This window comes from Ahaetulla prasina, chromosome 2 (assembly GCF_028640845.1).
Source record: "Ahaetulla prasina isolate Xishuangbanna chromosome 2, ASM2864084v1, whole genome shotgun sequence".
Lineage (NCBI taxonomy): Eukaryota > Metazoa > Chordata > Lepidosauria > Squamata > Colubridae > Ahaetulla > Ahaetulla prasina.
Genome location: NC_080540.1, coordinates 130434002 through 130450679, shown reverse-complemented (window position 1 = coordinate 130450679; position 16678 = coordinate 130434002). Strand labels below are relative to the sequence as shown.

At 42.2% G+C, this 16678-nt stretch overlaps 2 protein-coding genes across 6 annotated transcripts in view; one reads left to right on the top strand and one right to left on the bottom strand.

Annotated features, from left to right (window-relative positions):
* TMEM94 (transmembrane protein 94) overlaps positions 1 to 4419 on the top strand; it is an 88254-nt gene extending 83835 nt beyond the window's left edge. For 4 of the 5 annotated variants that reach the window (XM_058174012.1, XM_058174011.1, XM_058174013.1 and 1 more), the window contains 2 exons: positions 33 to 203; positions 1964 to 4419. In XM_058174012.1, the coding sequence (XP_058029995.1) occupies positions 33 to 203; positions 1964 to 2036 (244 nt within the window). In that variant the 3' untranslated portion in view covers positions 2037 to 4419. Of the gene's footprint in view, positions 1 to 32; positions 204 to 1963 lie in introns of those variants that run through there. The other variant, XM_058174015.1, reaches the window with a different exon arrangement.
* A 1436-nt stretch (positions 4420 to 5855) lies between these two features.
* The window catches only part of CASKIN2 (CASK interacting protein 2), a 137204-nt gene continuing 126381 nt past the window's right edge, over positions 5856 to 16678 (bottom strand). Inside the window, exons 19-21 of the mRNA XM_058174017.1 lie at positions 12379 to 14514; positions 11128 to 11458; positions 5856 to 8344 (exon numbers count right to left, since the gene is read on the bottom strand). Coding sequence (XP_058030000.1) covers positions 8248 to 8344; positions 11128 to 11458; positions 12379 to 14514 — 2564 coding nt within the window. The 3' untranslated portion in view covers positions 5856 to 8247. The remainder of the gene's footprint in view (positions 8345 to 11127; positions 11459 to 12378; positions 14515 to 16678) is intronic.

Below are 16678 nucleotides of genomic sequence, written 5' to 3'. Positions count from 1 at the left end.
TGTTGCTCACGGATTGTTTCCTTATATTACAGGTTGCTGGGCCAGATTGTTCAGACCTTCCTGGACTTGAAACTGTGGGTGAATCTTGATTCTCCTGTGACTTACCAAATGGATGACATTCCCATGGCCTCCTGGCTGCTGGGTTTGCTCTCTCTTGTCCTTGTGGTGATAATCAATGAGACTGTCAAACTCCATGAAATCAGGTAAGAATAATTCACTAAGTAATCCAGCCTTGCTTAGCATTTCTAGTACTTCAGGTATTTTGTATATATAGTAAGTCTTGGAATTTGTTAAAGCAGGTAGGGTGGTATCTCTCATTAGATTGATGAGAAATAGAGAAACACATCCCTTTGTCAAAGGAATGAGTAATGTGCAAGAGAGCGTCCGTCCCCCCCGCATGTTGACACCTCCTTACGGCTACTGGCTTCTACAGCACCTTCATACAAAATGATAAAAAGCATCCCATCATGCATAGAAACCTTTCAGCCTTGTGAGGTAGACCAGAGAGGAAACATGGCTAGATGAGCTAATTCTACTTGATTGTCATGTTTCTTTAACAGTCTCTTGCAAGTCTGAAAATATATTTTTCTCTACATCCCCTTTACGACCCAAGAAATTAGGGGTGGTCTCTTGTGAACCTTTTGCCCTGCCCACATTCATGCTGTGGGCTAAGTTGCTTTTTTGCCTTGCCTCACAAAGTCATTCCTATATACCATGACATCACCAAATTGACCTATTTATATATATATGAAAGGCATTTTGGTGAAGGTTGAAGATGGGTGGCTGTTCCCCACAGTATGCCTAGAGTAGGTCAGAGCATGTGTGTTGCAAACCTGGACTGCAAATGAAGTGTGTCCTACTGGTTCAAACTGGCACTGCTCTTTTAAGTAATAGCCTTAAAGCTTGTATGGTAATCTTACCTCCCATTTCCCTCTTGCTCTTTGCTTCTCTTGTTAAAAAGAAAAACTCCTATCTTGCAAAAAGAAAATATCATTATTCTCCTCCTCCTCCTCATCCCTCTTCAAAAGGAGAATAATGTTGTGCTATTTAGCCATTTTGTGCTATTTAGCCATACCAATGGCAATAGCACTTAGACTTATATACTGCTTTTACAGTGCTTTACAGCGGTTTAGAGTCAGCACATTGACCCCAACAATCTGGGTCCTCATTTTACTGACCTTGGAAGGATGGAAGGCTGAGTCAAACTTCAGCTCCATCAGGATGGAATTCCAGGCTGTGGGCAGAGTTTGCCTGCAGTACTACATTCTAACCACCGCGCCACCAGGTGCAAATTTACTTATTGTACAATGGTCTCATTGTAAAACTGGAGCCTTTGGAACATCAAGAATACATTGGCAAGGATTAGGGGCAAAACAGCTATGAAAGGAAAGAAGCATTAACCCATGGCATGGAGGGATGCCCGCGGAGGAGGCCAAGAATTCAAGGCACCCTTTGACAAATATGCAATGTGGAAATACTCTGCAGGTCACCATGATATAATTGGAAGTCATTTTCTTTCCAGTTATCAAAGAAGGCTTATTAAAAAGAGATACTCAAGTCAGAGAGCCTCCAAACTGTGCTGTGTATGCAGTGTGTGTATCAGACAAAACTGTTAGTGCACCTAGGATTTTTTTTTTTAAAACTAATCGGCTAAATTGCTGTTCCTCACTACTGACTTCCTTTACTAAATTTTCCAAACAAGCTTGCATGGTGGCTTTTTCCTAAATCAATCCTTGTATCACAGAAGATTTACCAAGGAGAAGCTGCTCTTGCAGAAAAGCCTGTTAACTTGCGAAATTTCTGATAACTTTCCAAACAGCTTAAAAACAGCTGCATCAAATCATGTGAATGTATATGTATAAAAAAAAAATCTTTGAGCAAGGTTTAGGGTAGCTTAGATTGTAAGAACAGCACTACTTCCTGTTTTTGTTTCTTCATTTGTTTATTTTTTTTCTCTTTATAGGGTTCGGGTGCGTTACCAGAAGAGACAGAAGCTGCAGTTTGAAACTAAGCTGGGCATGAATTCTCCTTTTTAATCCCCTCAGGTTGGATGTGCCCTGGAGGGCTGCATGTCCCTTTTGTGCCCAGTCTTGTCACTTAGCAGAGAGGGAGAGTAACAGCCTCACACAGGAATCCCTCTATAGTCTGACTGAAAGGTCAGCAGGGGTCCAGGCAAAGGGTTGACATTGGGACAATGACACACAGACAGCTGTCCTTGCCATTATTTATTTTAGGACGTCCTCCAGTGATGCTTCTTGGAATCCCTCGGGTTGACATGGATCTAAGAGCAGGAATTGTCCGTGATAACTTTTTCAGGCTCCACGATTTGAATCTTTAATTTGTCACTTGGTGACCTCCCTCCTGTTGGTTGTTTCTGTTCAAGTGTGTCTGGCTTTCCTGTCCTGCTAGGCCCTGCAGGGAAGACCCAAAGACCCAGCTGCAGTTGCCGTAACAACATTTGCCTCTCCTAATATAGTGGTGAGACTGCCCTTTGTAAGAGAAAGGAACAAACCACGGCTGAAGTAAAGTATTGGAGAGACTTGGATGCAAGTGACTTGCAGACAGGCTCTCAAATTAAATTCCCCTGGGATGTGATGTCTGTTATCCCTAACTAGCAAGCCAGGCCTTTCATCCATATGGTGAAAGCATTGATGGGGAAAGTTAGTTTGTGGGTTTCTCAGCTTGGCCAGGTGCCATATTTTCTTAACACTCCATACTAGTTGGTTAGATTGGGGTATGTGTGGTAATGTTTCTCTCACACACACACCCAAGGACTGGGAAGCCACAAGAATCCATGCGATCCTGTAAGCATGGAAGTCAAAGTGTCCCACAAAGTTGCCTGAAGCAGAGCTGTGGAAGGAGTTTGTATTTCCGTCTATGAGAGCTCATTTGCAGGCAAGTGTCTCCAGCTGCTTTGAATGAGTGAAGGCAGGTGACGCTGGCCGTATCTCTTCCTGCCTCAAGTCCATGGGCTGGATGGTCACTTGTCGGGCCCAGCAGAGAGACGCCTTTAGCTGAATGTTGTCCTTGCCTATACTTCAAAGCGTATTTGAGCAGAAGCTCAAGTTAGTGAACTTATGAACACAAAATACCTCATTCCAAAGTCTGTCCCCCAGAAAAGAGATTTTCTGGTGGAAACCTGCATACCCCTACACCTATCTCTTTTCTTAAAGGCCAGTTTAGCTATGGTGAGTAATTTTCTCTAAGCAGAAGGCTAGCGCAACTACGTTCTGCTATCACTTTTTTTTTCACTTCTTCAGATTATTCTCCTTAAGGCTATATTATATGTTCCATATTAAGACTGTCCCAGACATAACAGGCAGGTGAAACAGTGGGAGATGCTTAAATTAAAAACTGTTTTGGTCAGATTTTTGAGCTGCAGTGTAACACACCCAACTGCCATAGATACAGGTGAGACAATCCCAATTCATTTCTCACTGCTGTATTTAAAATTACTGATTGATTGTGACTAATCCCACGATGCTCTGAGGGGACATTATCTTTCCATAGTGGGCAAAATGGTATCCAGCTTTGCCAGGTAATAATCACAGATTGATGCCTGACAGTATTGGGACACTTTCCTGGAAAAAAAAAAGGGTTTTCTAGCTGGAAGGTTTTTAGAAAATTGATCTATGGGCCTCCACATACAACAAGCAGAGTTTATTGATTTGTGACCGCCAATTGATTTGGTCTGGGAAAGTGATCAGGAACTTATTACATTTCTAGATAGTTTACTGCCTAGACGTTTCCTCTTGTTCAATTTTGCTGCTGTCCACATATAGTTAAAGCCTGTCATTTTCTCAATTTTTTATTATCTGGATTTCTAAGAATAATGAGGTTTGGAATATGTATTCTGGTTTACACAACCATTTTGTTAACAAGCTACAATGTTGTCCAAGACCTGAATCCTTTTTGAGGTTGAGAAACCTGCTCAATCCCAGGTTAAAATGTCAGGATGTGGAGAAAGGGAGGGATTCCTTTGCTGAAGGAGTAAGGATTCCCTAACAGGTTTAAAAAAAACCCTCTTAGGCCATTTTAATATATAACCAAGTCTCCTAGAGAAGGTGCTTCCTATAATTATTATTTTTCTCTCTCTGAAAGCTGAAAATGATTTTTCTCCTTCTTTCCTACTCTCATCTCTCCTTAGTGGTACTCAATTAGAATTAAACCATGACTGAAAAGCCTTTTTCATGGCGGTCTCCTGAAGAACTTGCTGCCTTTAGTCAGACGGGGCTTCAGAAAAGTGTGGGGCATCGCCTTAGGAATGAATTTCACTTAACAAGTTTGTTTTTAAATGGTGTACATTTTATATTTAAGATTTTTGGGATGGATGTAAAAATAGATTTGTATTAAAACTTGTAAATTGTATAAAGAAACGAAGAGCACCTGATATGAATAGTAATAAATGATTGTCTTTGATACAGTAATGTTTTTGGGTTTTTTTGGACAAATTGTCGTCTTTGGAGAATAAACTGGATAGACGTCATTGTAGGCCACACCACTTGCTTATCAGAGCACAGTTCTGGAGACTGACAACATATTTGGCTGAAGAGCTCTTGCTTTCAGGAGTGGGAAAATACAAAGAGTTTATATTGTGGAGAAAGCAGTTTTATGAGGCTTGGTATTCACCTTAATAACTTCTTCAAGTATGCTCCTTAATATAATACAGACCTGCAAAGTATGTTGCAGATGAAGAGATTAAAAGAAATGATGTGTCTTAATTAGTCCCCAGATAAAGTAAGACACGAACCAGAGACTTAGTGATGGCTACAGAAGACATGCTAACCTAAGAATAAATTCCATTGAATTTCAGGGAACATATTTTCAACTAGAGACCTATATGTTTCTAAGGTTGATTCTTTGGAGGGATTGACTTATTTGTGATGTTGTTAAGTGAGAACTGGCTAGGTTTGTTGTTCTCCTCTTCCCCCTCACAACCTTATAAATCAAAATAACATTATTAATGAGATTTGGAGTGAAAAGACCTCACAACGTGGCTAATAGAACAGTTGCCTTTATTAGCGGTGGACCGGGAGGTCTGATGTGGTTTGCCAGCCTTTCACCATGTATAGAAAGGTGCATGAATTTCTTTAAAATGATAAAGCCTTAGTAAGACCACACTTAGAATACTGCATCAAGTTTTGGTCACCATATAATATAAAAGATACAGAGATTCTGGAAAGGACCCAGAAAATAGCAACCAAGATGATTAGGGGGCTGAAGGCTAAAACATGAAGAATGGTTGCAGGAGTTGGGTTTGTCCAGTGAAAAGGACTAGGGATGACATGATAGCAGTGTTCCAATATCTCAGGGGCTGCCACAAAGAAGAGGGAGTTAAGCTATTCTCCAAAGCACCGAGGGCAGAGCAAGAAGCAATGGGTGGAAAGTAATCAAGGAGAGAAGCAACCTAGAACTGACAGAACAATTAATCAGTGGGACAACATGCCTCCAGAAGTTATGAATGCTCCAATCCTGGAAGTTTTTAAGAAGAGATTGGACAGCCATTTGTTCGAAATAGGGTCTCCTGTGTGAGCAGGATTAGACTAGATGACCTCCAAGGTCCCTTCCAACTCTGTTACTGTTACCTCCAACATACCTTCCAAGTCTGTTATTCTGTTAACAGGCTGAGTAAGAAGGGCCTATTTCTTCTCTTTGGCAGCTCCTTTTAAAATGTTTATACACTGAGACCTGAGAATTTGTATATTTACATGGTACATGAATTGTAAAGTCAGCAGTCATGGTTTATGGTCTCCAAAGAAAACTTGTAAACTCCCTTAAGTTCTATCTGCTAAAGCTAATAATATACTCACACAGTCAATTCATCTGAAAGCAAAAAAGGAGACCCAACTAGCCAGGCAAGGCCATCAAAAGGGAAAATTATTTCCACTATTTAATACCATCAAATTGTAAGGTGTGTTAGTGGAAAACAATAAGCCATGATTAACATTTAACAAGATTTAAACTTTTCAAAACTGTCAGATGTTCTCATGAAGTAATTTCCCCATCATTTCCTACTCCAAGGCTGGTTAGACTCAGCTGCATCCATACATAATTTACACAGCATACAATATATTTAAAATAAACTACTAGTTCTTTAAAAAATAAGCATTCTTTGAAAGAGCAAATAAAAACCAAACAGATTGGATTCTCAGCGATAAGGAGAAAGAATAGCATTTTACTGCCTCCTAGTGGCTCAGACAGTAATGTGGTTCCACCCAGAAAATACAACAGATCTTTGATTAGTAAATATATAACAAACCCACATTTTAAAAATATATACATATCTTTAATTTTTTTTACAGTTTTATCAACAGCGGGGAAAAAAATGAGCTCTGCCAGTCAGTAAAGTGTGAAATGTATAATCTATTTAGAAAAAAAAAAGTTTTATAAGGGACCCTTTTTGAAAAGTGCCACTGGTTGCAGCGATTATTCTGACAGTTCTAGTCATCAACCAACGGCTGACTAATCTGCTTGACACTGGATAAAAAGAGTCAAACATGAAGAGAAACTAGACCTACGGCAAAGAACTGCTAAAAGGCTCCTTTGTCTTGCTAGTCCTATTTACTACTTTCCTTCCCCCTTTTTATTTCTAAGAAATCAGCACTTGTATTTTCATGATTCCTCTCTGAGAAAAGAAAGAATTGTGCTTTCTGGGTTCCATCAGCAGAGGGCTTCCTAGCAATGAAGGCAGCCCTTACCCCTCCATAAAGGGTACACCCTTTAAGACAGCAGAAACCTTGAAAAGGGGAAGGGCACTGTCATAGTTGCAGGCATATTTTTTTTAAACAAAACTTGGCTATAGTCTATTTGTAGCTTATAAACAGAATTTGTGTGCAACTTCTCCCTTCTCTCACTTCAAAGAAGATCATCTTTTCTGAAGTGCAATAAGGTAACATAGCCATAACTTGGCTCTTGTCTTCTAGATTCTTGTCCGTGGGTTTAATAATAAGCTTTGTAGGCACTCTTTGAGCTGGGGGGTGGGGGAAAGGACTAAGGAACAGTTTTGCAAACGTTTGGAGCCCAAATTCTGCCATTTTTCATTTCCCTAAAAAGGCAACGGCTCTCATTAGCTGTCAGACGAGTTTTGTTCCCTGCAGAGAAGAACACAGTTAAGTGAAAAAAGTCACTCAATATGGCTACAACAGAAACTCAGTCGGCATGTTAGCATATTTTTATAATCATTATCACTAGGAGAGCGGCCCCCAACCTTTTGGGCACCAGGGAACCGTTTCCATGGAGAAAGGTTTTTCTGTGGACCTGAGAGGGCACTGTTTTGCATGCTGCCTATATCCCACTGAAGGGGCTTTGCTTGTTTGCGTGGACCAGTTGCTGGCATGCCATGGTCCAGTGCCAGGCCACAGACCGGGGGTTGGGGACCCCTGCACTAGGGGGTTTGCTAAACTAGTTGACATTTCTCCCACAGAATCTACTGAAAGGGGAAAAAATGGAAGATAAACCTCTTCTCTGCTCTCTGGTCTTCCGGTCCCATGCATTGCATAAGTCCAAAGGATTTGGGAGAGGTCAAGTGGCTTTCAGTTCTTCCCAAAACCTTGCTTTGAAATGTCGCGTGCAAATTTTTTTTGTGACCCACAGGCTATGTCATGTACTTTTTGAACAGGAAAGAGATTTAAGCCCACTGGTTACATAGTGTTTTCTGTATTGATATGCTGAAAAGGCCTCAGGGATTTGCCTTGTACTGCAAGCTGCCAGCAACTAACCAGTGGACCACTATATCTGAAGAAATTGACACAATCCTTCTACTATTGAAATGACAAAACTCAAGTACAAAAAATGAGTTTGTCTTGAGAAGAAATGCAGGTCTATGTGGCAGGAGGAGACCTTTTGAGGAGAAGCTCACAGTGACACTGATCATCTTATTCCACAATTATAGCCTGAGTAGAGATACTTCTACCTCTTTGTAACTGCAGTGTGGTGTGCACCATCAGTTCATAAGTTGCTCTGGAGTATAGGTAGAAACCAAGTCAATCTGCATTGGAGTGCTTGCTTCCTCTTGTGTCAAAGCGCTCGGAAGCACCAGAGCATAAGTAGCTATTTGGGGTGGTTTCCAGCTGGAAGTGAAGATCTGGGAGCCTCTATCCAGCAAAACATGATGAGTAAGCAAGATGCTAAAGTGCAGGGAGGAGAAACTAGAAGTACTTGTGAGACACATCTCAGAGGTTGTCCATCTGTTATGTAAGTCAGGTTAGAAGTGTGAACCTATAATAATGCATGCCGAGAAGCTGGTGCTCAGTCCAACATGGCATCCAGCTGCTCAGCTAGGTCGTTGAACATGTTGCTGATGTCTTCAAGAATGTTCTTGGCTGAGTGTGTTGTCCCATAGCAGCTGCGGAAGACGAGAAATACAAATGAATGCAGGGTTTGAGCAAAAATTGACAAGTCAGATGGATCTCCCCATTTGACCTGTCAATTCAGTTTTGTGGGAACTGAAGATCATTTCATTCACACACTTGATACAATTGCTTCTCTTTGTTATGGGAATGTCTTCCCCAAAATGGACTGCTTTCATACTCATGACAGATTATATTTTATAGCCAGTCTAAGATACTGCCGTTAAATTTCTGTACATTTTTCAGATTAACAACATCTAGACCAACTCTTCCATCAGAGAGAGAGAACAGAGATGAATCTGACCTTACAAAGAAGCTGCCAATTATTATTTAATTTAGTGGTGTTGGAGTTTTATTCCTAGGATTTTCTATCTTGTCCAGCTATCATGGACAGGCTTTGGATAATATTTACCCCAACAACCTATGTTTGTCTGAAAGAAGAAAATAGGAAAAAAGATGGAGGGCTGAATATATTGGATGTTTACCTTAAGTCGCATTTTTTAATATATTATAAAATGTGTCCATATTTTCGTCGCGAGCTTAAAACGCATTTATTCATCTGCGCAGGACTGGGTTAGTTTTTTTAATTTATGGGTTTTAATTGGGGGTTTTAAATGGGGTTTTAAATTGTATCTAAATTTTTAGGCCGTTATTGAATCAGTTTTTTATATAGTTTTTAATTTGTATTCTATGTATTGTGTTTTTAATTGGCTGTGAACCGCCCTGAGTCCTTCGGGAGAAGGGCGGTATACAAATATAATAAATAAATAAATAAATATATGGAAAGTTTTTTTAATGTGTTAAAAATGGCAACTTTTATTTTGAAGTACAAAGCTCATGTGCTTGAGTAATTTATATTTGCAGCTTACCCTTTTCCCCAGATAGCTCACAAGACAGTTTATGAAAAAAAATGAAAAATTACAAAAACAAACAACTAAACCACAAAAAACAGTAAAAGTAATTGGCACTTTTAAGTATTTACATCAGTAACAGGCTTGGCTCCAGCTCAATACCTCCTTAGGCATATACAGGTAAGGCAAGTTGCATCTCTCTCTGTCTCTGTCTGTTTGTCTCTCTCGCATACACACACACACTTTTCTTTATCTTTTCAAATGATGGGTAGTCTTGGTGGTTAGATATGGCTAAAAAAGTAAATCTCGAAAATAAAGAAAATGCTGATTATTTATTCCACTGTTACAGAGTGGTAGTTCTTCCTGTAACAGAAGCTATGTTTTCTTTTTTGAAACAGATACAGGAATTGCCTCCAAAATTCTGCTTTCTCCGGAAATAGATAATGAAAATCTATCATTAATAAAAGGCCATTTATTTCTGCATCTTTCACATAAGCAGGACTACACCCTTTTTCTAGGTCTGTCATGCTAGTCTATGCATTTAAACTCCAAAGGCGACTATGGCAATATACCATATTTTTCAGACTATAAGACGCTCCAGACTATAAGACGTACATTAGATTTAGAGGAGGAAAACAAGAAAAAAAAAAACCTGCCCCCGTCTCCCAGCAATTTGCCTCCTTGCACCAAACAACAAACAGCCTGGTCAGCTTCAGCACAGCTTGATTTAGCACGAGCAGCTGATTGGCGGTTGGATTGGCCTCCAAGAATATCACCCATCAGCTGTTCCAGGCTGAGGGGATCGCTGCTGCCCATCCCACTGCCTCTGTGTGCCCCATTTGTGGCCTCCGCAAGTCCTGTTTTTGGCCTCCGCACGTCCCATTTTTGGCCCGTTCCAGGCAGCGGGGATCACCGCCACCTATCGCCGCTGATCATTGCTGCCATTCAGAGGCGATAGGTGGTGGCGATCCTCGCCGCCTGGAATGGACCGAAAATGGGATGTGCGGAGGCTGAAAATGGGGCGCGAGGAGGCAGTGATAGGCAGCGACGGTGATGGGCGGTGACAGCAATGGGCAGCAGTGATCCCCGCAGTCTGGAATGGTTGATGGGTGATATTATGGGAGGCCGATCCAACCATCAATCAGCTGCCATGCTAAATCAGGCTGGGCTGAAGCTGACCAGGCTGATTGCTATTTGCTGCAAGCTGGCAAATTGCTCAAAGGGTCAAAGGGCCAAAGGGTGGGGGCCAGCGGTGGGCGGGGCTTCGGCAACATTCGATCTATAAGACGCACAGACATTTCCACTCACTTTTTTGGGGGGGAGGTGCGTCTTATAGACCGAAAAATACAGTACTTTACAATAAGACTGGCATAAAAGTGACTTGGACATTCTATCAATACAAATTAATGCTACCCGTCAATAACAGAGGCTGGCAAAGAGGAACATAACCAGCTGACATTTTGGCAACAACTTCCAAGCTCGGTATAAGAAATTATCTCTCTCTTGTGCCCATATATGCCCAGCTACTACATAGGCTTTGCTTGCTTTGAAGTCTGAGTAAGAATAGGCAAGGGGCTTTCACAATTACAACAGGGTGCAAAAATGTAAGAAGTGATCCACATAGCTTGTTCCTATTGAGACGGCTCGGTAGCCCTTTTAGGTTGCTCCATGGTAGCAGTGGGGGAAGAGAAATTTGGCAGAAGCACCATATCTTGGGAGAAATGGGGAGCTATTACAGAAAAAACGTGTGTGTAACTTCACAGAAACCTACAGCTAAACTTGGGGAAAAAAATCTGAACACATTTGGTCCTAATGAATCAGAGCATGATGTCTGCTCCTAAGTGCTCTTTGTAACCAATGGAGCATCTGTATCCTGCATCCTACCACAATGCCATTTGAAGATGCATCTTTCAAAGCCTTCTACTCACCTGTCTGCTTCCTCTGCAATGATCTCCTTTTCAGCAGCTTCAAGGGTGGATGCCAAAGATGAACTGGTTTGTTCCAGACGCTGCTGAGTCTGTATTACATCTGGACACATGCTTGAAGGCCTTGGTGAAAGGGGCACCCCAAAATTGAAAGCAGGCTTATTGCTGAGACCCGGTTTCATGGGATAGGGACTGGATACTTCTGACACCGTCTCATGGGTTGCTCTGGAGGGACCTGTGTGGTGAGAGTTTGGCAAGACTTGCTGGTAGATGGTTTTAGGTCCTGAAAATACAAGCTTGGTAGAAGCAATGGATGTTGGCATGGCTGTTGTGTCTGAAATAGAAAAAAAAAACACCCTAGTGCTTAGTGTCCTATCTGATGCAGAAGAGTCTGCAGAATGTCCCATGGAGTTTGGGCAATAAGGTGCAGCAATAAGAATAAGTGACCGTATTCTCACAGAAAAAGCAAAGAGTAGCTGAGTCCCCGTAGCTCACTAAGCCAAATCCCTTTTTCAAATTGAAGAGTCACGCTCTAGAACAGGTGAACTAGCTTCTATAAAGAAGTGGGCCAGTCCAGGACAAAATCCATCTAAACCAGATTAAATTTATCAAATATAATTAAGTAAAGTTAATAATGTTTACCAATAATAATTTCCCCACCAAAGAAGAGCAACTAAGATGATCAAAGGCCTGGAGACCAAAACACATGAGCAATGGTTGCAGGATTTGGGTTTGGCTTGTTTAGAGAAAAGAAGAATTAGGGATGACATGATAGCAGTGTTTCAATATTTGAGGGGCTGCCACAAAGAAGAGGGGGTCAAATTATTTTCCAAAGTACCAGAGGGCAGAAGAAGAAACAATGGCTGGAAACTAATCAAAGAGAGAAGCAATCTGGAATTAAGGAGAAACTTCCTAACAGTGAGGACAATTAGCCAGTAGAAGAACTTGCCTCCAGAAATCGCGGGTGCTTCATCACTGGAGGTTTTTAAGAAGAGACTGGACAGCCAGTTGTCCGAAATGATAGGGTCTCCTGCTTGAGCAGAGGACTGGACTAGAAGACTTCCAAGATCCTATTCTATTCTATTCTATTCTATTCTATTCTATTCTATTCTATTCTATTCTATTCTATTCTATTCTATTCTATTCTATTCTATTCTTTTTCTTCTAATATTAAACATTTTAGTAGTAATCTTGGCAATAGCTCTGGAAGTTATTGCCAACTTCCCCAATCCAGCGTCAAAACCCGCAACCTACCTGTTACCGTGGCCGGTATTCTTAGCTGGGCTGGTCCTCCATGCCTCTCGCTGTGCGGTGGCCCTGGACTGGCTGATTTCAAAGAGACAGGAAGCTTGCTAATCCCCTTCTCCAGAGACAGAATGCTTTTCTCTATCTCAACTATTTGGAATGCCATGTGGTCATCCTCCAATGGGCCTGTGGTAGGGAGTGGTTCCATCATGTGCAGCGAAGGCCCACTGATGCTTACCGCCTGGGCCTGGGCATACTGTGGGGTGGTGGTCATGCCTGGGCTTGGAATGGCCATGCCAAATGCCTTCAGTACATTTTGGAGAGGCTCTCTCTCTTTGCACCGTGGCCTCCTCTTGACCGTGTCGGATTCTGTGAGATTGAATTCCAACACCGGGGCTTCTTTTGCTGACTCCCCTTGAAACTCACTGGACTGAGCAGGAGCAGAGTCTGTGTCTGGAGCTGGGGCCTCATTTTTCAGCTGCCCCAAAGGCTTTGGTCGCTGTTTGATGGTTAGGTTGCCTTCTTCTGCAAAGGGGATGCACTCACTCGAGCTGTTTTGAGAAGAACAAGGGGATTTGGCACAGTCATCCTTCTCAACTGGACCATCTTCCTCAGTGTCTGATCGGATATCTTCATGGTTATGCTGCAAAGCCTCTGTCGTGGTAACTGCTGATTCACTGAATGTTCGTCTCCTGGGAGTGTTGCCTTCCAAGACTTGGCTTCTACCATTCAGGGTATTGGCGTTACCAAGGCCTCCTTGAACTGAATTGTGTAGGCTGCCTTTCTTGGTACCTTCCTGACCACAACTGGGTATCTGGGAAGACTGAAGAGGTTGGGCTGGGCTCCCATCATAGATTGGCCTATCAAGCTTAGTAGCTGTGTTTTTCCCCAAACAAGGTCTGTCATTAGTATTATCCCCTTCGTCCTTGGAAAGCAAGGATCCATTCTGTGTCTGTTGGCCTTGTTCGAACTCCGCATCAACTGCTAAAGGGCTGGAGACTGAACTGAGGCGTTTAGGAGGAGGAGGTGGAGGGCCTTTCTTCCGGGCACGGATAGCAAAAGACTGACTGCGCAAGACTTTCGCTTCTGAAGGTGGTTGTGTCCGTGAAACCTGACTGCGCCCGGGTCGCCTGGTTAGGGTAGCGTAAGAGCCCACTAAGCTACTGGCTGGCTCTTCCTCATCAGGTTCCCCATCCGACAATGCATAGCGGTTCAAGCTTTGTGAGCGTTTCTTGTGCTTAAAGCCCTCGCCGTTTTGCTGCTCAGGCCTAGGCTTTGGAGGCACCTGAGGTGGCTCTGTAGGGCCGCAGTGGGAATGAAGATAGGAGAAAGGTTTCTGGGCAGTTGATTGGAGGGCGGTCCTCTGGACTGACAAGTGGGTAGATGCCTTGGCCTGCTCAGGCATGGAAGGTGGAGGAGCTGACTGGCCCTTCAGTAATACATGGGGATACATGAAGACATACGGGGCTGTTCCCTTGCTGGCAGCATGGGGCAATGTGCAGGGGGAGGGGACTGGTAGGGGGCTTGATGGCTCTGGTGAAGCACTTGGTCTATGGTAGTGATCCATCCCCTCAGGCAGATTTCTCTCCCTTAAGGGACTTCCCACACAACTGCCAGAATAGCCATTGACTCCATCTGGTCCATTGAGCAATGGAATGAATTTCCCATAGTGGTCTGCGCTGGGCCGACCCTGGGTACTGGCAGAGTTCTCTGCAGGATGGGCCTGGGTGAAAGAATGCCCTCCACTGCTCCCGCTGCTCCCTTCGCCACTACCCAAACTCTCCTGAGAATGGCTTGAGGACGTGCTTTGGGACAGCATGTTCTCCTGGGAATGTCCTGATCCTCTAGATCGTGCACCAATGCTCTCTTGGCTTCGTGACATGCCTTGGGTACTCTTGATGGTCAATGTCTCTTGGCAGCTGTTGGACATGGCTGTCTGGAGCTCATGGCTCAGCTCACTGTCCTGAAAAGTGGTCATTTTGGGGGTAAGAGGAGAATGGCACTCCCCATTCTCCACAGTCTCAATGGTGACTATTTCCAAGGTGCCAGGGATCTTGCGCCTAAGAGTGTTGACTTCAGCCTGGCTCTGACTCTTACAAAGATCTGTCAACCTCTTGACAGCCAACATGATCTTCTTTTGGTGCCCTGCATGTCACACAAGAAAAACAAGCTCAGCAATTGTATGGGAGCCAACAGACCTTTTGACTTGGAAAGAATTCTAAATATAGGCTAAAATATTAATATTTATCCCTGTATTCGCAAATCTGTTAGCTTATGAGGATGAAAATAAATAAACATTTGGAAAATTTGGAACATAGAGCTTCAAAAAGATAAAGGTTTCTAGATTGGCGTATGCAGGGACCATGATAAATATTAGGTCAGCATTTCATTAACATAGCAAATTTAAAGCATCAGCAGGCCTTCACAATTGGCAGTTCAATATATTGCTTTTATATCAAGTAATACAAAAAAAAAATCCTCTACTCCCTAAGTATTTGCCTATAGTTCAAACTGAAATTGAATGTACATGCCACATCCTTCTGCACTATCGTTATCATTATAGATTCTCTTATTTGACTAATATTTATTTTTAAAGGATCTTTTAGGCACAGAGATTGCAAGTTAGATAAATTACCCTTTAGCCCCTGTAACAGCAACTCTACCAAGCGAAGCCAAATTGTTTGTTTCTACATTATAAGCCATCTGCTATTAGGGTTTAATTTTAGACATCTTTGGTTTTTTTTTCCCTTGCAAGTGTAACTATTATCTGGATGTTTGTCAGATATATATTGTTATGTGACCATTACTGCTGGTCATATGAATATAATAAACTTATTAATGAGCTCAGGATCTTTTATGTTTCTGGTTATTGAATTAATCCTGGAGAAAATCTATCTGGTTGCTAAGAGGTGATACTAACTTTATGGCACAAAATCAATCAATATTGAATTAAAGGTAAAATCTTCAAGCTGAACTCAACTCAATATATCAATGTAGCTTTCCAACAATGTGCTATTGGTTTTCCATTGATTTCTTCTGCAATATTCAGTTTCCTATAGCCAACAACCTTTGGATTTCCCGGTTTAGTGCTGTTTAGTTTTTTTATGAGCAACCAAAATTAATACCTGGCTGTGCAGTTAATGCATTCCACCCTAAGAGACTTTACTGTTCAATATATAACCCTCTCCCGTTGCCTGAAAGCTTAGTGAGCTCTCTGCAGCATTCACTAAGCTCAAGGCTCTTCTTTTCTGGAATCCAAAAGGAACTCTGTAAGCAGACCATCCTGGAAGAAGCCATTTCAGCTGAGCAGCCAGTAAAATAAGACTTCTTTTTTCTGCATCATCTGTTTAAAGCAGGGGTTTTCAAGCTTGGCAACTTTAAGGTTTGTGGACTTCAACTCTCAGAATTCCTCAGCCAGCTCTGGGAGTTGAAGTCCACAAGTCTTAAAGTTGCCAAGCTTGGAGACCCCTGCTTTAAAGGGTTTTTTCTTTAGTGCCTTGAGGGTATTAAGTGCATTTACACAAGACAAATGATCCAGCAGTCACCTCCACTGCGCATTCATTCCTTGCTGAATACCAGCAGTATGCAACTTGAAACGAATGGGTTAGCTTTTATTTATCCATTTATATGCCACCATCATTGCTACAATAACTCTGCTTTGCCTTTTATCTCTTCGGTCCCCCTGCATTTGTCTCCGCCCTACCTTTTTAAATAACAATTAAAAACAACAACACTAATAATATTCTTGGGCCAGCGTGGGAAAAACAAATAATGTGCATGGCCATCTTCTGTTTCATTTCATTCTTTGCCTCAGTGCAACAATGGGCCCATGAAAACCAGAACAGCCACAGAGGCAGAATGTCTAGAGAGGCGCTATTTTGTAGGGCTTTCAACAATTATGCAGGCAATGCAGTACCCCTGACTAGAAAGAGTTACATTAATGGAATTAAATCTCTAGGATTAATTGGCAGAGTAACTAAGCCATTTCCCCATCTCCTATAACCCAGTTAAGCGTGTTATGTGAGTAGGCCTTCGGCATTCTTTTTTTTTTTTTTTAAAATCTGTGACTAGAGAATGGGGCTACAGTTCTTGACATTCTGTATAAGCCAGTGGGGGAAGCTGAGTGAAGCAGTGGGAAGGGTGAAACTGGAGCAACTGTTTTAGGTGGGTCAGAGGTGGGTCATTTGTTTTTAAAAGGGGTCTCATCAACAGCTATTTGTCATGTACACCCAATTACGTATACATTTGGCTGTTTGGGGATGAAGCCAGTTGGCATATTTAGGTTATGCTTATGCTCATGGACAAGCAA